The 25,519-nt window shown below is 42.3% G+C and overlaps 1 protein-coding gene across 2 annotated transcripts in view; it reads right to left on the reverse strand.

The window, feature by feature from the left end:
• Positions 1-1,655: 1,655 nt before the first annotated feature.
• LOC121540320 (endophilin-A2) overlaps positions 1,656-25,519 on the reverse strand; it is a 29,790-nt gene continuing 5,926 nt past the window's right edge. The window contains exons 2-10 of one of the 2 annotated variants that reach the window (XM_041849101.2): positions 21,677-21,745; positions 18,910-18,982; positions 18,557-18,700; positions 18,305-18,438; positions 17,985-18,143; positions 13,516-13,619; positions 12,920-13,056; positions 12,575-12,619; positions 1,656-4,341 (exon numbers count right to left, since the gene is read on the reverse strand). In XM_041849101.2, the coding sequence (XP_041705035.1) occupies positions 4,148-4,341; positions 12,575-12,619; positions 12,920-13,056; positions 13,516-13,619; positions 17,985-18,143; positions 18,305-18,438; positions 18,557-18,700; positions 18,910-18,982; positions 21,677-21,745 (1,059 nt within the window). In that variant the 3' untranslated portion in view covers positions 1,656-4,147. The remainder of the gene's footprint in view (positions 4,342-12,574; positions 12,620-12,919; positions 13,057-13,515; positions 13,620-17,984; positions 18,144-18,304; positions 18,439-18,556; positions 18,701-18,909; positions 18,983-21,676; positions 21,746-25,519) is intronic. The other variant, XM_041849102.2, reaches the window with a different exon arrangement.

Here is a 25,519-nt window from a genome sequence, read left to right on the forward strand (position 1 = left end):
TTCTATAGAGAGCATTGCGGATTTTGTAGTAGACTTGAGTTCTGCAGATTTCCACAACAATTTTCACGTTGCTTCCTAACATATTATAACGAAATGCAAACATTTCACAACATACTGTTCTCCCAAATTTGCGTTATTTAGCAATGTAAATCATAGGAATTTGTGGTTTTTAGTGGATTATTCCTTTAAGATTAAGTGGACAAGTGACAAGTGCATGGAATTCAAATTAGGACAGACAGGTGAGAGATGGGGAAAAGAGAAAATCCCCATTTAGGATAAATTTGTAGCCCTGTGCCACCACCGCCACGACTGGATGCTCTCAGACTATGAAAGAACAGTCAGATGACGAAAGAGCAGCTGGAGTAGCAGTGTTCTCTGGGGTAATCCATGTCTCAGTCAGGGCCAAAAAGTGTAGGGACTGAAAGGCAACATAGGCTGAGATTAACTCAGCCTTATTGACCGCAGATCAGCAGTTCCAAACGCTTCCGGAGACTGGGAGATCCACATGGGTTGTGCGCACAGGGTACACTAAATTATATGGGTTGCAGCCATGGGGTGGGGAGCGTCTGTAAAACCTGCAGGGAGAGGAGCGAACTGGTATAGAAAACACAGTTGACAAAGCTATAAAAGAGCAAAATGAGATAATCCGAAAATAACTAGATAACAGACTCAGGTGAAAGAGTGGTGTGAAGCCTCCTTCGAACAACTCGTCAGAACGTCTTTGTTTCGGGGACAACACCGCTGAAAAAACGGGGGAAGACCGAAATACTAGCACTAATTACCTAGCAGAGGTGAACGACACACCTCCCAGCACTGATTGCTGATTGCCTGGCAGAGGTGACGTAAACACCCCCTACAATACAACACACCCACAAATTACACAAATAGGCCTGAAACTAATCTAAATCCACAACGACAGTCAAGTACTGAGCAATAAGACAGTTCAAACAGCAATGATTAAGTAGGCTACTAGGTCAAATACAGCGCTTAAATTAAATTGCCCTAGCAAGACAATACCAACAGCTACTTTTTGAATAAAAAATATATACTTGCTTCTCTTGTAGGTTCGGATGTCCTGCCAAACTATAGATGACGCACAAGTCAGTTTGGTGGAAACGCACCACTGGTGTGCGCATATTTTCTTTATGCAGATTTAAGAATATTTGCATGAAATCTGTCACCAATTGGATGGAAACCTAGCTATAGACTGAATGAATTGCACACCATTTACAACCATAGAATCATCAAAAGTAAAATCCTAAACTAGCACAATATTTGTAATAAAATACAATGTTAACAATATACAATATAATATGCAATATATACAAGACAATTGTATTTTATAATAAATACTGTATTTTACTGTCTGCTCACTGTTAAGTGTTGATGGTACTTTGGAAATAACTACACTGCCACCTTTTGTCCCACCAACCTATTGAACATTTCAAGCAAAAACACAAAACATAAAGATGAAAAATAATCATTAGTGGTGCTTCCACCTCCTCACATGCGTTAACATTTTGGCACCCAAGCAGTAATAGTTTATTTACATTTATGATCAAAACATTATTTTCAAAAACAGTCTGTACACAGTGCAAATTGCTTTTTTCTCTCTATTTATTTACTCAAAGACAGGAGAATGGGGGAAACGAGAAAGCAGGTACAAATATTTTTATAATACATGACAAGATATTGCAGTTAAACTTGACATACCATACTAAAATGACATACCAAAAGTAAAAAGAAAACTAAAATACATACATTTACAAGTTATTGGATAGACCTACATGCAAAGATTAATGTAAAAAAAAAAAAAAAGGTAAAGGTATGTAAAAAAGTAATACTATTGAGTGCCAGAATTATCTTTTTTAGTTCAAATGATAATTTCGGTTCTCCAACGGATTAGACAGAAATAACCCTTTTTAAAAAGTGTAGTGTGTCACAAAAGCAAGTGTACACATGCACAAACGTCTGTACACAGCAAAGTGCCAAGGCTGAAAATGAACAGAACCATTAGTACAGAAATTCATGACCATAGTAAGTAGCTTGGTTATTTTGGTTGGTTGTATTAGTCTTTCCCTCATTTCTTTCCCAAAGGCACTGAAGCACCCCTAACTATAAATTATTACATGTGTTTGTTTGGGACTCTTATTGGTGTGTGAGCCAGTCAGCACCAGGTTGCTCTGTATCAGTCCACCACTGCACTCTGTCATTGAAATGAATGGAACCCAGGCCTGTAAACGTATGGGAGAGCACTAACACCAGAGAGAAGGTGTTGTGAGAGACATAGCAGAGTGGTGGATGGAGGGAGCAGGCTGGAAGAGAGAAGAGTAGCTAAAACTCATGACCAATGAAAGTAGCCTGGAAATATGTGAATGAAAGAGTGCACTGCAGCATGTGACTCAATCATATCGTCTCCACAACTATCAATCGTGGAGGGTCTCTAAGCTCTGATAGGAAAAGCCCCTGCTACCAAGATGCATACTAACAGAACCATCATCACAAATAAAATAAGAACTATATATTATTATTCAGTTTCCCGGTCTTTTCCTCATTCAGTATTTACTATATTTGACGCCCTACGCAGTCCTGTCCAGCAGCACACACCCAACCCCTCCTACTACGAGACCCGGGGAGGAGTATGATAACCAACGAATAATTAAATAATACTCAATACAGACGTGAATGAATGGGATTTACTGATCCTAAAGAAGTTCACAGTCTCATACACACACGCATCTGAAAAGAGTCCCAACGTTTATGTGCACTATGTGGGAGACAGACGGAGACACCGCCAGCAGCGTTGTTGTCTATGGAGGTACTGGGGCAAGCTGAACAGACAGGCACTATGACTATAATGACACACCTAAAACCCCCACCTCACCATATCACATCATGGTTTACACACCATGTACTCTTATTTTATTTTGCATTTTTGGCTGTGTTTCCTCTATTGAACAGATGGACAGACAGAAAAACACACAGGCCTCGAATGTTGCTAACGTCACAAAATGTCCAGTAGCCCCTGGGGAAAATGTTTTCTTATACATGTTAGTGTTTGATTTTGGGTCTAGTTTTCTCCACGCTTCAGTCTCTGACTGTCTGGGCTTGAACACCTTTTCAGTAGAGGCCTACAACTACACATTACTTACACAGTCCCTCACACATACATCAACAATCTCATTGGAGGTCCAAGGTGCAATCGAACAGTTTAGCTGTACATTAAAAAACAATAAACGAGGCTGAAACCAAAACAAATAAAATGCAGACCGTAGCAAAACAAAACAATGTCTGAGGCCCTTCATGCTCTCATGTGGCTCAGGCATCCAGGATGTACATAGTATTGTAAATCTACTGACTGTAAATGGATCCTTACTACAAGGCATTACTGTAGTTGTTTACTGAGGAGGATGGTTGTGTTAGCCTGGCCAGCAGGGGGCTTCCAGAGACGTAGTCCAGTCAAAATCCACTATTTGAAAGGCTGTGCAGTTGCAGTCTGACATACTTGCCTTGTAAATAAGGCGAGTATTCAGCAGAGTCCATACTAAAATGTGGGACTTACAGAAACGTGGGATGTGTGAAATATATTTTCTGTTTTGTTATGAAACTACGAAAATGAAAAAAATACAAGGCTTTACAAGTGGTACAGCTTTACAGTCAGAACCAGCTAAACTGCAGATGTAAATGTTTTCTGCTGCTTACAGGTACGTAACTTTACATTAAATAATAAATTGTGACCATTTCAATTTTGATACATTTCATGTGAAACTTCTCTTTTCTATAGAGATATCTGGGGTTGACTGGTTGAGTCCGGTTCTTCATGTCTGTGTCCGAATGTCAGTCTTCCGTTTTTGCTTGTAGGGCAGGGGGATCATATTCAAATCTCTTTTTCTCAGAACTGGAATGTGAGAAGCCACCATCTTCCAATTTTCCTCCTTCAAATGTGAAGATGACAAAGTGCCAAAGAGTACAGGTACGTCTGTGATGATGGCGATGATGGTGAAGATGAGGACGAAGCCTCTAGGATCTGTCCCACAGATTCAACTGGCTCCTCATTCCCTCTCTCACTTCCATTCCCTCTCTCGTTCCCTTGATCTCTACATCTCCCTCTTTCGCTCCCTCTCTTATGTACTCTCTACAGCACTCTTTAGTGTGTCAGCGGGACAACGATCTCCACGTAGTTGAGAGGGAAAAATCCTGATTGGCCGTGCAGCATGCCTTCGTACCAGTTCTCGTCGATCTGATTGGTCAGGGTGATGATGTCGCCCTCCTTGAAGCCCAGCTCTCCCTCGTTCTCCGGGTCAAAGTCATACAGGGCCTTACAGCACGGCTGTTCTGAAACTGAACAACAGAAAGAGGAGAAAGGAGAGAGAAGGTTGAAAAAGTGTACATCATACCAGACAGTGATAGACTAGTCCCATCACTCTCGCTGTCCATCCGTCCCACCCTCCTTCTGCTGGCTAAGAGCTGGAGCGTCAGACCATGATTGTGGTTTTAGGTTTTCTCACCGCACCCTGTTTGTTAGCTTATGGGTCACACTGTAGTTTAAGTATTAGTAGGTGTGGCTGGGCTGTGATATTAAACACACTGCAGAATCAGACAGTGTTAGTGTGAGAAGTGACTGAGTGCTAGAAAGATGACCTGGCCCCCCATACAGTCCCGTGTTGTTCTGAGCTGGGGCCTGCAAGGGTTAGGGACTACAGTAGGGTTGGGCGATATTACGATAGCATCGTCTATCGACGATGATTGATAGCCATCGTCAATGGTGACGACATTGTGTTGTGACAGACGATGGTTTAGCCTATTTGAACTTGACTGGCGCCACACAGTATAGTCTCGCAGCGCACAGCAGGGCAGGACACAAGTGACATTCCGAGTAATTAGCCTATTCCTATTTGCTATAGCCTACTTCAATCAACATGTTATATAGCCTACAGAACACAAGAGAGGACTGTAGGCCAGACAGAGTGGAGAATTCCACCAAAGCAGGGCAAAATGTCCAGTCAGAAAATAATGTTTCTCGCTCTCTGTCGGATGCATGGGCATTAGGCAAGACACACTTAAAAAAAAAGAACTATATTATGTCTAGCTGTTTAAAAAAAACGTAGCCTATATTCCTTTCTCTCTCCATTCGATAGGCTATGAATATGGCTCAAGGTTACGCTTCGTTGTTTTATGCATGGATTTCTCTCGATCAAACAATGAATGTAACAGAGTTACATCTCAAAAAAGTTATTTGAATAGCCTAAAAACGGTACGGTAGCCAGAGGACTAATAATGAGAGAAACAATTTCATTAGCCTATAGAAAAATCTAATGACAGTTTAAGCTTATTAAGAAAGAAATAATCCATGCGGGCTAGGAAGATTCCTCCATGCGAGGTTGAAAACCAAATGGCCAATAACCTATCCTCCTACTAGGCCTATCAAAAAAACTTTAAAACAATTTTTTTTTAGTTATGAACAGTCGCTTATTTCCCAAATATTCTAGCCTACGAAGGTGTTGTCCTAAAGTTGTTGTGGCTTTCAAAAATAACAATAATGAAAGTTTATAGCCTAAGCCTAGGCTATTCTCCATCACAGCTTTATGAGAGATCTAACAAACAATATTATTTATTGTTCTATTATTTCACGAGGCAAATAAAGCTATTATTATCCAGTTCTGAAGACGGTAGATTGCTTCTATCCAGCTCATGACGTAGGCCTACAAACTAGATCACTATGGTAAGACAGCCCGTTCCTCATCAGACAGTCACTGCTCCATCACACAGACAGACACAGACAGGCAAACCCGTTCCTCCACCAGAAAGTAATATCAGAAAAGATTAGCCATTTCCTGCACTTAGCGGGGGGTGAGTGGATGGTGGACAATAGGGGCGATAGTTTCAACTCTTTTGCCTGCGGCTATGGAACCCTGACCTGTTCACTGGACGTGCTACCTTGTCCCAGACTTGCTGTTTTCAACCCTGTCTCTCTCTACCGCACCTGCTATTTCAACCTCTAAATGCCCGGCTATGAAAAGCCAAGTGACATTTACTCCTGATGTTGCAACAGGTCAGTACCTCTACAACCACTGTGATTATTATTTGACCCTGCTGGTCATCTTGAACGTTTGAACATCTTGGAGAAAAATCTGTCCTTAATGGCCATCTACTGTTATAATCTCCACCCAGCACAGCCAGAAGGGGACCCCTCAGAGCCTGGTTCCTCTCTAGGTTTCTGCCTTTCTAGGGAGTTTTTCCTAGCCACCGTGCTTCTACATCTGCATTGCTTGCTGATTGGGGTTTTAGGATGGGGTTCTGTATAGCACTTTGTGACATCTGCTGATGTAAAAAGGGATTTATAAATAAATGTGATTGATTGATTGATTGCATCGTATATCACAATGTTTTATGGGTACATACAGTGCCTTCGGAAAGTATTCAGACCCCTTGACTTTTTCCTTTTTTTTACATTAGAGCCTTATTCTAAAATGGATTAAATAAAACAATTTCCTCAGCAATCTACACACAATACCCCATAATGACAAAGCAAAAACAGGTTTTTAGAAATCTTAGCAAATGTATTAAAAATAAAACAAATACCTTATTTACATAAAAGTATTCAGACCCTTTGCTATGAGACTCGAAATTGAGCTCAGGTGCATCCTGTTTCCATTGATCATCCTTGAGATGTTTCTACTACTTGATTGGAGTCCACCTGGGGTAAATTCAATTGATTGGACATTATTTGAAAAAGGCACACACCTGTCTATATAAGGTCCCACAGTTGACAGTGCATGTCATGGCAAAAACCAAGCCATGAGGTCGAAGGAATTGTCAGTAGAGCTCCGAGACAGGATTGTGTCCAGGCACAGATCTGGGGAAGGGTACCAAAACAATTCTGCAACATCGAAGGTCACCAAGATCACAGTGGCCTCCGTCATTCTTAAATGGAAGAAGTTTGGAACCACCAAGACTCTTCCTAGAGCTGGCCGCCCGGCCAAACTGAGCAATCGGGGGAGAAGGGCCTTGGTCAGGGAGGTGACTAAGAACCTGATGGTCACTAACAGAGCTCTAGAGTCCCTCTGTGGAGATGGGATAACCTTCCAGAAGCACAACAATCTCTGCAGCTCTCCACCAATTAGGCCTTTATGGTAGGAGAGGCCAGACGGAAGCCACTCCTCAGTAAAAGGCACATGAAAGCCCGCTTGGAGTTTGCCAAAAGGCAACTCTTAGACCATGAGAAAAGAGATTCTCTGGTCTGATGAAACCAAGATTGAACTCTTTGGCCTGTATGCCAAGCATCAATTCTGGAGGAAACCTGGCACCATCCCTACGGTGAAGCATGGTGGTGGCAGCATCATGCTGTTGGGATGTTTTTCAGCGGCAGGGACTGGGAGACAAGTCAAGATCGAGGCAAAGATGAACGGAGCAAATTACAGAGAGATCCTTGATGAAAACCTGCTCAAGAGCGCTCAGGACCTCAGACTGGGGGCGAAGGTTCACCTTCCAACAGGACTATGACCCTAAGCACACAGCCAAGACAACACATGAGTGGCTTCGGGACAAGTCTCTGAATGTACTTGAGTGGCCCAGCCAGAGCCTGGACTTGAACCCGTTTGAACATCTCTGGAGAGACCTGAAAATAGCTGTGCAGAAACGCTCCCCATCGAACCTGACAGAGCTTGAGAGGATCTGCAGAGAAGAATGGGAGTAACTTCCCAAATCCAGGTGTGCCAAGCTTGTAGCGTCATACCCAAGAAGACTTGAGGCTGTAATTGCTGCCAAAGGTGCTTCAACAAAGTATTGAGTTAAAGGGTCTGAAAACTTTTAAATGTGATATTTCCGGGTGGGGGGGGTTTGTATACACTTGCAAACATTTCCGAAAACCAGTTTTTGCTTTGTCATTATGGGGTATTGTGTGTAGATTGATGAGGGGAAAAAAACAATTTAATCAATTTTAGAATAAGGCTGTAACGTAACAAAATGTGGAAAGAGTGAAGGGGTCTGAATACTTCCCGAAAACACTGTACTTACTCATTCAAGGGTTTTTCTTTATTTTTTACATTGTAGAATAATAGTGAAGACATCAAAACTATGAAATAACACATATGGAATCATGTAGTAACCAAAAAAGTGTTAAACTAATCAAAATATATTTTATAGTTGAGATTCTTCAAATAGCCACCATTTGCCTTGATGACAGCTTTGCACACTCTTGGCATTCTCTCAACCAGAAATCACCTGGAATGCTTTTCCAACAGGCTTGAAGGAGTTCCAACATATGCTGAGCACTTGTTGGCTGATTTTCCTTCACTCTGACTCATCCCAAACCATCTCAATTAGGTTGAGGTCGGGGGATTGTGGAGGCCAGGTCATCTGATGCAGCACTCCATCACTCTCCTTCTTGGTAAAATAGCCCTTATACAGCCTGGAGGTGTGTTGGGTCATTGTCCTGTTGAAAAACAAATGATAGTCCCACTAAGCCCAAACCAGCTGGGGTGGCATATTGCTGCAGAATGCTGCAGTAGCCATGCTGGTTAAGTGTGCCTTGAATTCTACATAAATCAGACAGTGTCACCAGCAAAGCACCCCCACACCATAACACCTCCTCCTCCATGCTTTACGGTGGGAACTACACATGCGGAGATCATCCGTTCACCCACACCGCGTCTCACAAAGACACGGCGGTTTGAACCAAAAATCTCACATTTGGACTCCAGACCAAAGGACAAATTTCCACCAGTCTGATGTCCATTGCTTGTGTTTCTTGGCCCAAGCAGGTCTCTTCTTATTATTGGTGTCCTTTAGTAGTGGTTTCTTTGCCGCAATTCGACTACGAAGGCCTGATTCACAAAGTCCCCTCTGAACAGTTGATGTTGAGATGTGTCTGTTACTTGAACTCTGTGAAGCATTTATTTGGGCAGAAATTTCTGAGGCTGGTAACTCTAATGAACTTATCCTCTGCAGCAGAGGTAACTCTGGGTCTTCCATTCCTGTGGTGGTCTTCATGAGAGCCAGTTTCATCATAGCGCTTGATGGTTTTTGCGACTGCACTTGAAGAAACTTTCAAAGTTCTTGAAATGTTCCGTATTGACGGACCTTCATGTCTTAAAGTAATGATGGACTGTCGTTTCTCTTTGCTTATTTGCGCTGTTCTTGCCATAATATGGACTTGGTCTTTTACCAAATAGGGCTATCTTCTGTATACCCACCCTACCTTGTCACAACACAACTGATTGGCTCACACGCATTAAGAAGGAAAGAAATTCCACAAATTAACTTTTAACAAGGCACACCTGTTAATTGAAATGCATTCCAGGTGACTACCTCATGAAGTTGGTTGAGATAATGCCAAGAGTGTGCAAAGCTGTCATAAAGGCAAAGGATGGCTATTTGAAGAATCTCAAATATAAAATATATTTTCATTTGTTTAACACTCTTTGGGTTACTACATGATTCCATAGTTAAATCCCCCCCATCTACACACAATACCGATAATGGCAAAGTGAAAACATGTTTTTAGACATTTTTGCAAATGTGCTTAGCTCCATTACGTTTATTTTTTATCCTGAAAAACTCCCCAGTCCTTAACGATTACAAGCATACCCATAACATGATGCAGCCACCACCATGCTTGAAAATATGGAGAGTGGTACTCAGTAATTTGTTGCATTGGATTTGCCCCAAACATAACACTTTGTATTCAGGACAAAAAGTTAATTGCTTTGCCACATTTTTTGCAGTATTACTTTAGTGCCTTGTTGCAAACAGGATGCATATTTAGAAATATTTTCTATTCTGTACAGGCTTCCTTCTTTTCACTTTGTCAATTAGGTTAGTATTGTGGAGTAACTACAATGTTGATCCATCTACCAATACGTGCCCTTCTTTGCGAGGCATTGGAAAACCTCCCTGGTCTTTGTGGTTGAATCTGTGTTTGAAATTCACTGTTCGACTGAGGGACCTTGCAGATAATTGTATGTGTGGGGTACAGAGATGAGGTAGTCATAAAAAAATTATGTTTAACACTATCATTGCAAACAGAGTGAGTCCATGCAACTTGTGACTTGTTAAGCAAATTTTTACACCTGAACTTATTTAGGCTTGCCATAACAAAGGGGTTGAATACGTATTGACTCAAGACATTTCAGCTTTTAATTGATTTGTAAAAATGTAGAAAAACACAATTCCACTTTGACATTATGGGGTATTGTATGTAGAACAGTGACAAAAAAATCTAAATGCAATACATTTTAAATTCAGGCTGTAACACAACAAAATGTGGAAAATGAAGTCTAAAATCTAAATGTTGATTTTTTTGTCACTGCATACAATGTCAAAGTGGAATTATGTTTTTCGAAATGTTTACAAATCAATTAAAAAGTAAAAGCTGAAATGTCTTGAGTCAATACGTATAGATTTTGTTGTTGTTGTTACTATTTGGACATACAGTGGGGAAAAAAAGTATTTAGTCAGCCACCAATTGTGCAAGTTCTCCCACTTAAAAAGATGAGAGAGGCCTGTAATTTTCATCATAGGTACACGTCAACTATGACAGACAAAATGAGGAAAAAAAATTCAGAAAATCACATTGTAGGATTTTTTATGAATTTATTTGCAAATTATGGTGGAAAATAAGTATTTGGTCAATAACAAAAGTTTCTCAATACTTTGTTATATACCCTTTGTTGGCAATGACACAGGTCAAACGTTTTCTGTAAGTCTTCACAAGGTTTTCACACACTGTTGCTGGTATTTTGGCCCATTCCTCCATGCAGATCTCCTCTAGAGCAGTGATGTTTTGGGGCTGTCGCTGGGCAACACGGACTTTCAACTCCCTCCAAAGATTTTCTATGGTGTTGAGATCTGGAGACTGGCTAGGCCACTCCAGGACCTTGAAATGCTTCTTACAAAGCCACTCCTTCGTTGCCCGGGCGGTGTGTTTGGGATCATTGTCATGCTGAAAGACCCAGCCACGTTTCATCTTCAATGCCCTTGCTGATGGAAGGAGGTTTTCACTCAAAATCACATGATACATGGCCCCATTCATTCTTTCCTTTACACGGATCAGTCGTCCTGGTCCCTTTGCAGAAAAACAGCCCCAAAGCATGATGTTTCCACCCCCATGCTTCACAGTAGGTATGGTGTTCTTTGGATGCAACTCAGCATTCTTTGTCCTCCAAACACGACAAGTTCTATTTTGGTTTCATCTGACCATATGACATATGACATTCTCCCAATCCTCTTCTGGATCATCCAAATGCACTCTAGCAAACTTCAGACGGGCCTGGACATGTACTGGCTTAAGCAGGGGGACACGTCTGCACTGCAGGATTTGAGTCCCTGGCGGCGTAGTGTGTTACTGATGGTAGGCTTTGTTACTTTGGTCCCAGCTCTCTGCAGGTCATTCACTAGGTCCCCCCGTGTGGTTCAGGGATTTTTGCTCACCATTCTTGTGATCATTTTGACCCCACGGGGTGAGATCTTGCGTGGAGCCCCAGATCGAGGGAGATTATCAGTGGTCTTGTATGTCTTCCATTTCCTAATAATTGCTTCCACAGTTGATTTCTTCAAACCAAGCTGCTTACCTATTGCAGATGCAGTCTTCCCAGCCTGGTGCAGGTCTACGATTTTGTTTCTGGTGTCCTTTGTCAGCTCTTTGGTCTTGGCCATAGTGGAGTTTGGAGTGTGACTGTTTGAGGTTGTGGACAGGTGTCTTTTATACTGATAACAAGTTCAAACAGGTGCCATTAATACAGGTAACGAGTGGAGGACAGAGGAGCCTCTTAAAGAAGAAGTTACAGGTCTGTGAGAGCCAGAAATCTTGCTTGTTTGTAGGTGACCAAATACTTATTTTCCACCACAATTTGCAAATAAATTCATTAAAAATCCTACAATGTGATTTTCAGGATTTTTATTTCTCAATTTGTCTGTCATAGTTGACGTGTACCTATGATGAAAATTACAGGCCTCTCTCATCTTTTTAAGTGGGAGAACTTGCACAATTGGTGGCTGACTAAATACTTTTTTTCCCCACTGTACTTGGCCTGATATCACTACTATATCATTATTCAACCCATTTATTCACCTGGTTGATGATGGTGAATCTAGTGGAGACCTGAATAAGGTTAGTTACACCAGCTTTCTATACAGGACTTTTAATGATTGAACTGAAAGTGGGTTCAGTCCAATGGCTGTAGTGACAGGACTATGGCCTGAGGTGGTACACCAGCATGTGTTTGTGTGTGAGCCATTTCAGAGGCAGTCAGTGCCACCGCATTCAGTGCAGGTCATTAAACTGTCAATCAAAAAGCTCTAGGCTTTGTATCTAAAAATAGCTGGTAAACATTTCAACCAGAGAAACAACCAAACCCAATGAAGAACCCAATCAAATGAATGAGTTCATAAAATTACCTGTTTCTCAAATATCTTGTGTACAAAGTAATGGATTATTTCAATCACAGAACTTACATTCTAGAGCTTTTTGATTTGACACATGTAGTTCACTGATAGGATTGCATCTACCATTTCACAAAAGTAGCTCGGCTGCCATCTCTCTGACCAACAAACACACTCTCACTGTCTGACTCACGTCTGGTTTTCCGGAATGACAATCTGGCGTGGAGGAAGGGTGACTCTGATGACGTCACAGGAAGAGAGGAACAAGGTCAACAGGAGAAGAGGGCAACCAGCTGACAGCTGCCTGCACCCCCTCCTGTTCATTCCCCCTCTCTCACTCACACGTGCATGCTCACACATACACACGCACGCGCACACACACACTGACAACCAACTCATCCTATGACAGACACACACGTTCATACCACCCTCCAAAGTATGGGAGCGAATCTCAAAATCTGCAGTAGTGAAATATTTGAAAGAAATTCCTTTTCGATGAGCTGATATACACAGTAGGTAGCATGTGCAACTGTCTTACCAGAGTTGCGGAAGGGTGGTGGGCCAACTGCAGTTGTATAGCCACCATTGGTTGATTGGTTGTCGCTGTCAAAGTCAAAGATGGGTTTGGGCTTAGGCGTGTACTCGCGACGTGGACGGTTCTGGGCCTCGTTCATCCTGAAGAGAAGAAAGATAGTTCAAGCCGCCTGGCAGATCCACAGACTACAGTTCATCTCCGTTATCAGTAGAATCAATATTAGAAAGGGTACTCAAATATACATCATTCATAATAACAATATTCTAAAAGAAACTAAGGGAATGGCTATCTTGACGCTCCTGATATATTTTACAGCTAACAGTTAAACCCCTGGGTCAACCAGTGTGTCTGTGATTAAGGGCCTTGGATGAGACCATGCAGATCCACAGAAGAACACATTGACACAGATAATGGCGATGGGCTGTTGTGACTAGACTAGGCAGTATGAGGGGGCTGGGCTGGGCAGGGCACGGGGCTCGGCACGGGGCTGGGATTAGTGAGTGGGCCTACAGTATCTGTATCATGACACCGCACACATAAGCTTGAAGTGACTGTACAGGAATGATGGGCAGTGGAAGTAGAGACACGTGTGTACCTACCTGTCCCTGAGTTTGTCTGAGAGCTCGTCCAGGATCTGTGTGGCCTGTCTGTGGTACTGCAGCTGGGACTCCACTAGAGACGACAGCTGGCTCACCTGCTCTATCTGCACAGAGACACACAAAGAGCAGGATATGGTTACTTACTGTACACACTAGGGGTGTGAACGTTTAAACGAAATTGGGATCCTTAACGTTAAGAAAAATACCTAACCGAAGATCAATGTTATTTTTTTCTCGTTTTATCTTTCACTAAATTAAAATCACAGTGCAGTTATCACAAAACATATTATTTTCAGTGTTATAACTAGATGATAGGTTATAAAGGCCTGGGGAAAGTTGTGTAATTTAAAGGTAGACAGCGATATCGTCGATGCATAAAGTAAACAGCATAGTGGGTCAATTTCCCAAACAACTAAAGCCTTGTGCATGTTTCGGTTTGGCTGGCGCATAGCCGAGTCGGCTAGGCGAATCGAACGAGTGTGTTCGCATGCTCCCTTAAAAAGACCTTTGCTTGAAAAATATATAAATGGCAATAGTACTGTTTGTCCATCTTGAGACGCTGTAGCCAGTATACACTTCCACAAAATAGTCAGAATTAATTACATTTACATCATTTAGCAGATGCTCTTATCCAGAGCGACATACAGTTAGTGAGTGCATACATTTTCATACTGGCCCCCCGTGGGAAACGAACCCACAACCCTGGCGTTGCAAGCGCCATGCTCTACCAACTGAGCTACAGGGGACTATGATAACTCAAGAATCTGTCATTTAATTTGACGTTTTTGCTGAGGACATCTTAGTCAGGCAATTTTACATCTAACTAAGATGTTTGGTTCAGTATTTCTCAAGTAAAATTTTTGCATGAAAACGATTCGTCTCTCGTTGAATGACAAACACTTAATTGAAGAATCGCTACTGTTGATCAATCACCGACGAAGGGCCGTAGACTCCGACTATCGACTTCGGCTTGCCTCAAGAAAACATATAGTGTGCACGAACAGCTGAATAAAACCCTTGACAAAATGTTGCACAACCGTTCCGGTTGGGAAGCATGCTGGTGCCTTAAAGTGGAACTGACAGCGTTTTAACTACTTTGCAGATATGAAACAAACAGACAATCATAATATCAGTCAAAAATCTCAAATTCCAGTTGTGCTACAAAACCAACTTTATGAAAGAGGTCTTTAGAAATAGGTTATATTTATACAGTAAGGCATTGTTGGCAGAATAGATGGATGCTGTTCAATGCATGATTAATCTAATTCAACAATACATTTCTTGGTAGTTCAAAAAATATTGTTATCAGGTTGTAAATCACAGCTGGCCTGGTACATTGTTTGCTGCCTCCATTCGGGATGTACTGCTAGAGATGCAGGTGTCATTTGGTTAGCTAGCAAAAAATGTGAATCGCTTTGCTAGCTATGCTGAACTCGAACAACTTATCCAGTTAGCATATCTCTTGTGTTCATAAATTCACTCTGGCTATCTACTCCAATTTCAGAGCACTCTCGTCTGAGTGTGCCAGTACGCAGAATAACTGATGAATTTATCAACGCGCAACACCCGCTGAATATGACCGGTGTCAGTAAACGTAGCCAAAAAAAGTTAGTCACAAACGCTCTAGATAACACGTAAACAGCCTAACCAGCTCTGCTAAGGTGAGTAAAATGGTCAGAGTGAGGACTTCCCTCATTTGTGTCTGGAAGTAGCCAGCAAGCTAGACTACTTTAGCCAGTTAGCTTGGGTGCTTGACTGCCGTTGTGAGGAACACACGGATCAACCCTACTCCTCGGCCAGAGCGTCCAGTGTCAATCGTGCAGTGTACGCTCTGAATGCTAGGAGAGCGAAATGCTCTGAATTTACGAACAGACAATCTGACAAAGCTCTGAATTTACTCACTCTGACATACTGGAGGCAATTTATGAACGCACCCTTAGGTTGTCAATCAAATGTATTTGGTATTGATCAAATGGGCGGACAGGCAAGTTCCCATTCAGTTGTCAAAACGTGGTTTGGGACAAGCATGCATTGGCAGGCAAGCTGCAGAAGGATGAGCAGGCTACTATTCCACATCTTTTATCAGTGCAAAGTTTGAGAGTTTATCTAATGTTCCCTTGTTAGATTTGAGCTCATCTCGCTCTGACTAGCATTAGTTGTTGATCTTGTTGTTGCTGATGTGCATAACTGAGGGAGAGATAGCCTACCTTTTCATGGTTGTTTGATCAATACGACTAAAGTTCTCAAATGTAAGAGGACTCCCGTGGTATTTACATATTTGCAGAAATCCATTCAGGTGTATTTTGTGGCTTTTGGCGAATACGTTCTAATGATCTAAAGTCGCGCTGTTGCTCCTGCCTGTAAACACACAGTCCGGTTCAAAGTGAATGAATGATGGCAAGCCAGTGGGGCAAATGGCATATTTGCATAAAGGCATACCGTAGCTCTGATTGGCTATGGCGCACCGCTCTGCGTAAACTCCGGTCCTGGACGAGACTGCAGTATCTATTAATTGTCCAAAAGCACGGCCGCTTTGCCACTATATATTTCTATAGAATTTTCACCAATGCCTTAGTATACGTCATTCCCAAACATTCCCTACATTCCCAAACATAATTTCTGAAAACGTGAAAATGACCATATCTAAGTGCTTGTTTGTCCAAAAAAAAGAAAGAAAGTGTGATTCTTCCTGGGGGTGTATATCAACAGATTTCATGTTACTAAAACAATGTCAGTTCCACTTTAAGAGTGTTTAAGCGTGAGGCTCAACTTCGCCACTGTTTTGGTGCCCTAGCTAACACGCTGTGAATAGCGTTAAGTGAACCGTTGTACATGCGCAGATACTGTGTGTGACTGTGTGAGAGCGAAGTTTTGCTCATCTCAATATCCTAGCCTATCCATTGATGATAGGCCCTGCTTTACTGAAGTTGTGAGACATTGCAAGTCAAGAAATTGCAAGATCCAGCATTCCATTGCGAGATCCAGCTTTTGATTGCCGATAGAAAGGCCTAATGCACGGTTCTGACTGTCTGCCTGTAGGCCAACTTGCCTATACTATCCCCCACCCCTCTCTCTCTGTCCCTTGCTAGCTCGCTATGAAATACGCTTTTTTTTTTATGTTCTCGGAAGTACGGCAACTAATCAGTCTCCTCCGTTCCAAAAATACTGAGTCTTGACTAGGGCTGTTGCAGTGACCGTATTACCGCCACACCGGGTGTCATGAAGGCAGTCAAATTCCACGTGACCATTTAGTCACGGTAATTAGCCTTCTCCAAGCTCTGATGCTGCTGATGGTCATTAGTTGCCTATCAAACGTGCTAACTGCCTGGTACTCAGCACTCTATTGTCCCTCTAATCACTGACATCAATGCAAATGTAATCGAAAATGTTACATTTTAGTCATTTAGCAGATGCTCTTATCCAGAGCGACTTACAGTTAGTGAGGCATACATTTTCATACTGGCCCCCCGTGGGAAACAAACCCACAACCCTGGCGTTGCAAGTGGCATGCTCTACCAACTGAGCTACAGGGGACTAAATCTAATCAAACACTTAATGAGAGCCCATGAGCTCATGTTGTGCAACATTTCTATAGGCTATGCAATTGCGTGAGAAAACAGAGTGATGGCCTCTTAAAAAGAGGAGGATCACATCAGCTTTCTATAGGCTAGGCCTACTATATTTATTTCTCAACTTTCCTAATATTAAACACATTGCTTCTCTTTACAACAGGAGTATAGCATACCTGGCTGGCATGAAAATGAACCACGGAAAAAGCGGTCCTCCATTCGCTATTTAAGTGCATATATTACATGTATTTTTTCCCCTGCCCCTGTTTCGAGATAGGTGCATGATAATGGTCCATTCTAAATAAATACAAATGTCATACATATATTATTTAGTAGGCTATATGTAAAGATTAAAACTTTACGATTTTTTCCCCCATTTGCCACATCCCTAGTACACACTCGAACACAAACCGAGATACGAGCATGCACAAGGACCAAACCCATGGTTACCTTGATACACAAGAGTAACAGTGGCATTCCCCTGAATACCCAGTATCACATTGTGGTTAATATATAATCTGTTTAATGGTGTGAGTGAAAGCAGTACTGTATTTACATACATCCTCAAGGGAGGGCAGGCTAACCATAGTAAACATAGGCTATGGAGCTGCTCAGCTGATTAAGATTGTACATAGGATGATATTTCATGTTGACCTAAGTTGGTTCATGCTGCAGGTGACACTCTTGTTATGGTGGAGAAGTGTAGATTTAACCAGCCAAGTTTACTGAACAAATTACCTTGAGGTGGCACTGATTGCCCTGGTCTCTTTCCCAGAGCAACAATACTGATAATGAAACCATAAACATGAAGGTTGATGATAAGCTGGGTGTTCCCATTGACATTATGAATGTTATCAGGGGACAGGACCACACCCCCACCCACAGACAGGTACTACTCACGTCAGTCTCCAGTATGTTGTACATGCTGGTCTCGGCCACCTCTTTAGACTCGTGGAACTTCTCCAGGGCCTGTCTCAGCTCCTCGTCTGGGATCTTCCCTTGGCGCTTCTTCTTATAGTCATAGTCCAGACGCCTTCCCTCCAGCTTCTTCAGATGGTGCTGGGGGTCGGGAGGAGAGGATGAGATGGAGAGGAGGGGGGAGAGGAGGAGGGGAGAAGAGATGGGTAGATGAGGAGAGGGATGGGGGATGTAAATTCTAGAGATGACAAAGATGTTGAGTTTCTGCAGCAGATGGACAAGTGTGTAATGTGATACAGTACCTGTATCTCTCTGAGGTCCTTGTCACACAGGTTTTGTAATGGATCAATGAAGTTCTGTTTAACGTCTATGTCTAGAGAGTCCTTCACCTCCGCCAGCCTCTTCATGGTCTCCCCTGCATCTACTAGAGCCCCACCTGACACAGAGCAAGAGCAGAAGCTTAGTCACATGTACGAATTAAAAACAACACTCCACATAACTGGTGCCATCGCTGCAGACAGACAGACAGACAGACACACACACACACAACGTACCAAAGTTGGTTTCCTCCCCTAGGTCTCGGCCGTACTTGACCATACACTCTCCTAGCAGGCCCTCAGCCTGGGGATAGCCTGGGTTCTTCACCTGGCCTCTGATCTTAGACATGGTGTTCAACATAGACAGCTTCGCCCGCGACGCTGAGAGAGGGAATGGAGGAGAGGGACACAGAGAAAACGATTGATGGAGGAAGAGTCGGATGGAGAGGTGGTACTTATAGCTTGAACACAAGTCCTATATCTGTGATTTAACACAAAAGGCATTTTACACCATAACACAATTAATATTAATTTCAATTGGAGTTCTAAATAAGACACTAATGCAGTCTCTTCCTGGTGTGTAGTCTCACCTGGGTTGGGCTGTAGGTACTCAGATGTTTTGGAGATTACCTCCACCACAGCTTTGCTGGTCACATCTACTTTCTACAAAACACAGGGGAGGGGACGTCACTTACAACCACAAGGAAATATGAAACACCATGGCTGTGTCCGAACACCCGTACTTGCGTTCTAAATAGTAGGCATTTTGGTATGCGAAAAAAGAATGTTTTATAGTATGTGAAATTTCACAAATTGAGTATGCTTTAAAACGCAAGGATACTAATTTAGGCTTTTCATCTAGTAGAATTCGCTGCACACTATTAAGGAAAATAATCGTCTTTCACGTGTTTGACAATAGCTGATCATCTGAATATGGGAAGCGCACGTGCTCTACAAAAAGTAACGAATGGCAGGGAAGAAGTGCGATTGCACATTAGATGAAGCCTTCTCAGTATGTTTGAGTAGTATGTGGATATTTGTTGATCACTACATATGTTTTTACTATATAGTATGTTCTAAATAGTATGTAGTACAATTAGCACACAGTATAAGTAAGTAGTAGGCAAGCCAGATTTTGGACACGACACGTCTTCCCCATCTTCTAAATCCTTCCTTTGTGATGAGAATAGTTTCCAAATAGGCTATGAAAAAGGTAATGAAAAATTGTCACTACTATATTGTACTGTTAAATGAAAATTACTTTGTGAAACAACCAATTATGTTAATTCACTGAAGGTGTGTAAGTGAAGGCTTTGGCTGTTGATTGCTGGAGCTCTCCATGACAGTTGGCCGGAGCAGCAAAGGCAGGTGCTCTGCCAATCTACCACTCTCTCTATGTATAACATGTATCTATACACAGGGCTACCACATGAATACTATACTGACATACTGTATACAGCATGCAAACTGAGTCTGCTCACTAAGAGTTGCCTGCACTTCAGTCTACAGCTACACATGATGTAACACCTTCTAGTGCATGGTTGTCTAGAATCTAACCCATGTTCTAGTAAGGTTTTGTGAATGTGGCTGTATTATCACCACTGCATTATGTTATACTGTTATACTATTCATGCACTGTTGTGTTCAGCTATATGTGTTTCTGTGCCATGTCATGTGTGTCTGGTGTTAACGCAGCATTTCCCAAACTCGGTCCTCGGGACCCCAAGCGGTGCACGTTTGGTTTTTGCCCTAACGCTACACAGCTGACTGACACATCAAAGCTTGATGATTAGTTGATTATTTGAATCAGCTGTGCAGTGCGAGGGCAAAAACCACCCCTTGGGTTCCCGAGGACCGAGTTTGGGAAACACTGTGTTAACATATTAGCCTATGTCCTATGTCCTGATGCCATTCTGTACATCTGTAAATAGATTTGGCTAATGGATTAGCCTAGAGTCAATTTACATACACTACATGACCAAAAGTATGTGGACACCTGCTCGTCAAACATCTCATTCCAAAACCATGGGCATTAATATGGAGTTGGTCCCCTCTTTGCTGCAATAACAGCCTCCACTCTTCTGGGAAGGCTTTCCACTAGATGTTGGAACATTGCTGCAGGGACTTGCTTCCATTCAGCCACAAGAGCATTAGTGAAGTCGGGCACTGATGTTGGTCGATTAGGCTCGCAGTCGCCGTTCCAATTCATCCAAAAGGTGTTCGATTGGGTTGAGGTCAGGGCTCTGTGCAGGCCAGTCAGGTTCTTCCACACCGATCTCGACAAACCATTTCTGTATGGACCTCGCTTTATGCACAGGGGCATTGTCATGCTGAAACAGGAAAGGGCCTTCCCCAAACTGTTGCCACAAAGTTGGAAGCACAGAATCATCTAGAATGTCATTGTATGCTGTAGCTTTAAGATTTCCCTTCACTGGAACTAAGGGGCCTAGCCAGAACCATGAAAAACAGCCCCAGACCATTATTCCTCCTCCACCAAACTTTACAGTTGGCACTATGCATTGGGGCAGGTAGCGTTCCCCTGGCATCCGCCAAACCCAGATTCATCCGTCGGACTGCCAGATGATGAAGTGTGATTCATCACTCCAGAGAACGCGTTTCCACTGCTCCAGAGTCCAATGGCGGCACTTTGGAACTCGGTAGTGAGTGTTGCAACCGAGGACAGATGATTTTTATGCACCATGCGCTTCAGCACTCGCCGGTCCCATTCTGTGAGTTTGTGTGGCCTACCACTTCGTGGCTGAGCCGTTGTTGCTCCTAGACGTTTTCACTTCACAATAACAGCACTTACAGTTGACCGGTGCAGCTCTAGTAGGACAGACATTTGACGAACTGACTTGTTGGAAAGGTGGCATCCTATGACCGTGCCATGTTGAAAGTCACTGAGCTCTTCAGTACGGGCCATTCTACTGCCAATGTTATGTATATGACCCTAGAGTTGCGGATGCCATGTCAGCAGCTTTATTCTCCAAATGTTGGTGATGTAACAACACGAGAACGACTCAGACAATTCCCTATGAAAGGACCCTCTGTAAACAAGCAAATCAGAACAGTCTGTACTGTGTTGTGGTGTCAACAAATTGCATATCTGCTTTGACAGGACATCTTCATAGGTTTTGAAAACTATCAGAAATAAACAGCATAGCGCTGAAGCGTCAATTATCACTTAACGGCTATGGAGGAGAAAGTGCCGTTCTCTGAACATTCAGACAGAAACCGCAATGGCCCAACTCTTTATATATATGGCTCTGGATAGGCCTAATATATTGAATTCTAACTAACTAGTAACTAGCCTACTTCAGGTACTGGTCTTTAAATGTACAGTCAGAGACATTATACCCTTTCCAAATCTTTGAAGTCTTCATCCAGTTTCGTTCCCTCTGCACCGCCAACCTTCTCACTGACCATCTGCACAGAGAGTGGGAGAGAAAAGGGTAATTATTACACAATACATGTGCTGTTCATAAAAGTGGATCAGAAAGATTCCTCAACACATATGATAGTTTACTTACTTCTCATATAGAAAGAAAATACAACTTGCCAGTTCCGCCATTCACAAGAATCTAGGTTCTAATAGCGGACAAAACAGTTTAATCTTAACTGACTTCAATCTGATCTGACTGACACCATCAAACACAACCCTGTAGATAACAAGTTCTTCATTCTCTCACACACGGATACACCCCTGGGTAGAAACAAAGACCATTGTAGACACTGTAGACCATTGGTGCCTCCATCAACCATGTACAGATTCTGAAGTGGAATTCTGTAGATGCAGGAGAAGGACCAGATGCTGGAATCCTGTACAGTTTCTTTTAGGCCTATTTTTATAATGACCATGTACTGTATAGTAGTGAATCATCTCATAACTTTAAACACATGCTACAGGACCTTTGTCACATTCATGCCAACATGTTGTAACTTGTCGTGTGAGACACCAATATGTGTGCAGGTCAGGCCATCCAGCAGTAAATGTAGCCTACACGTTTACCCTAGCTCCCTCTATCTCTTTCTTCCACCTTGTGGAAAAAGACTGCTTTATATGCCTACACTTTTAACACTGGACACGTGTAAAACAAATTCACCCTCCCCCACCGCTCTTCTCTCGCTCAGTTTTGCTTCCTCCCTCATAAAATGTACAATAGAGCTTGTCTTCTCTCAACTACTGGATCTGACTACAATACAGTATGTAGTAAAGTCAAGTCATCAACTACAACAAATCATTTTCAGCTTCAACCTGTTGCAAGTACCATATGACGACCATGACATCACAGTTACACAGTCACTTGTTCCTTCTCTTGATATGATTTCATATGAATCTATATCAAAACATACAGGGAAATTGGATGTCATGATTCTACCTCTTTCTGGAAATGTTTATTTGAACAATGACAATACCCAATGTTTCTGAAGTGCCGTAAACCACTATGCTAATTTAAAGCATATTAGGCACCCTTTCAAGAGGAAACTTAGTACATATTCAACAGGTTTTAGGTCACGTACTGTAGTCAGCCATCCCTGTTTAAAAACGTTCTGTGGAACATCATATGCCAAGAGTTTGTATGCTTTTTTGTTCCCCATAGGCTACCGGTAATTATTTGGCATACAAGTAGCATACATTTTCTCTCCCTTCTGCCATGTCAGTCCTAAACATGTTAGGAAAGACTAGCTTACTCAGTTATGACCAGGAGAAAAACAACTGCATGTGGGGACAAAGGGATGGTTCTGCAGCAGAAAATTCCAGTGACAAGGCACAACATCTACCCACTACTCCTGCCCTCTCTGAGGCCAATACATGACCAGCCATTTACATGTATGTAATTTAGCAGATGCGAATTACAGTAGTGAGTGTATACATTTTCGTACTGGTCCCCGAGGGGCTTCACTCTTACAAGATGAGATGTTTAGGCTATGCATTTCCACCTCTCTCAGCCCTGGGAGAGAGATAATCATTGAAAGCCTTTCCTTTTGCAAATGTAACAAACTAGTAAGCCTATAGGCACTTGGTGGGTGCAGCAGTTAGCCTACTTTTAGATTACAGTAATTAAAGATGCACTATGCAGAAATTGCTCCGCCATTTCCTGGTTGCGAAAATTCTAACAGTTTACCTAATTTCAATTTGTGACACAAAACAAGCAAGTATAGTGTAGAGAATCATTGTACCATCTAAACCGCTGTGAAATATATTTTCCATAACCAAAAATATTGTTTTTTCAGCTGTTTGAAGCTGGTGTACAAAGCCAAACGTAAAAGACGCAAAAACTAAACTTAAGACCAGGAAGCATAGAAATAGCGCACATTGAACAAATCTACTGCTTCTTAGACTTGCTTTCAATGAGAATGACAGATATATAACTTACATTTCTATGTGAATTTGGTTGTGTCACCCCCAAAAAGTTACATATTGCAGCTTTAACTGTGGTATATGAGGTAAACAGGATGCCCTGAAGGACTGAGGTCATGAGTAAAGACAGACACACCTCAGCCTATGTAGGGCTGCTCTAACATTCAATACAGTCACAGAAAGTGAGCTTGGTGAGAGCAAACTTATTTATCATATTTTCGGTTCTGTGACATGATGATCATGTGGCATTTGGGTTTACTGAAACAGTCCACAATGACTTATGCCTATCTACTTCAGGGGGAGGACATGATTGTTACATTCTTTGCCCAATGCAAACCACTGAGTGAACAAAGCTTTGTATGGTGGTTCAGAAAATATGCACTTCATAGTACCAATTGTTGCTCCAGACTTGTACACTGCTTTTACACTGAGTGTCAGATCTGATGGTAGAAATGGACACCCAGCAAATAAAGTGATGACTTAATGTGCATGCTGCTACTGATCCCACACCTAATCTGTAAGCCAGAGAATGGATAACCTGAATCCACACAGCATCTGGGGTAGAAAGTTCACTGACTGAGGGATGTAGGAGAGGGGAAAGTGACTCATTTAGAGGAATCAGAGCGGGGACAAAGAGCAGCAGCCCCAGTGACCGTGCTGGAGCTAATAGAATCAGTGTCTTAGCCCATAAAAACACATTTTTACTTTACATCAACAGGTGGGAGTGTTCAGCTCTTCGAGTCTTTCTAACCACAAAACTGCTACTGTGGCAAAACATTATGGATAGTGGCTGTGTTAGCCTTTCACAGACCTAAAAAACAAAGGTGATCTTTGAAGAAATAGGCCTACAGCAGTAAAAACAAAAACTATATTAAACAAACACCCACTGAGAGCGTCTTGAAAGTAACTAGGCCTAATAAATCTCTTCCTAAAAATATTAAGTTCTGTTTCTGATAACTCTAAACAAAGAGAAATGTAGTCATTTCAGCTATGCCGTGAGGCAGACACACAAGGCCACATACTTGGCTGCTACTGCTAGCTAGATTAAGAGGGAGGAGAGCACAACACTGACGCCTGAAAATAGCATCTCTTTTACACAGATAATGGTGTGATTGTAATCTTATTGGGAGAGAGACGGCGTGATAGTGAGTCAGCTGCCTCCTTAACAATGGGCCAACCGCTGCCAGGCTTTCCTTTTACACAACATTATAGAAAAACATCTCATAACTGAACTGACACCTAAAGGAATCACACACTGATCATCAGCCTCACACTGGACCAAAATACCCTAAGGGGACAACTTTGGCTATGGAGAACTAGGGAACACTGCTGGCCAAATGAACATACAATGTCATGATAGGCCTATACATCTTGATGTAGTCTCTGAGATTATGCAACATGTGAGAATTGAGAAATACAGCATCCTACAGAGAATGGATTATTTGAGAGACATGCTGTGCCTGTGCCATTTATAGTGTGAAGTCCTCAATGCCTACAGCGGAAAGGTATTTGTGGTGTGGCGCATAGGCTTGTATACTTCATATAGTAAACATATTACCGCTCCCGAGTGGCGCAGCGGTCTAAGGCACTGCATCTCAGACCCTGGTTCGATTCCAGGCTGTATCACAATCCGGCCGTGATTGGAAGTTCCATGCGGCAGCGCATAATTGGCGTCGTCTGGGTATGGCCGGGGTAGGCCGTCATTGAAAATAAGAATTTGTTCTTAACTGACTTGCCTAGTTAAATAAAGGTAAAATAAATAAAAGTAAAATAAATAAAAATATATAGGCTTACTTACTCTTAAAGGGATAGCTACAGATTGTGGCTATGAAGTCCTT

Source organism: Coregonus clupeaformis, chromosome 26, assembly GCF_020615455.1.
Source record: "Coregonus clupeaformis isolate EN_2021a chromosome 26, ASM2061545v1, whole genome shotgun sequence".
Taxonomy (NCBI): domain Eukaryota; kingdom Metazoa; phylum Chordata; class Actinopteri; order Salmoniformes; family Salmonidae; genus Coregonus; species Coregonus clupeaformis.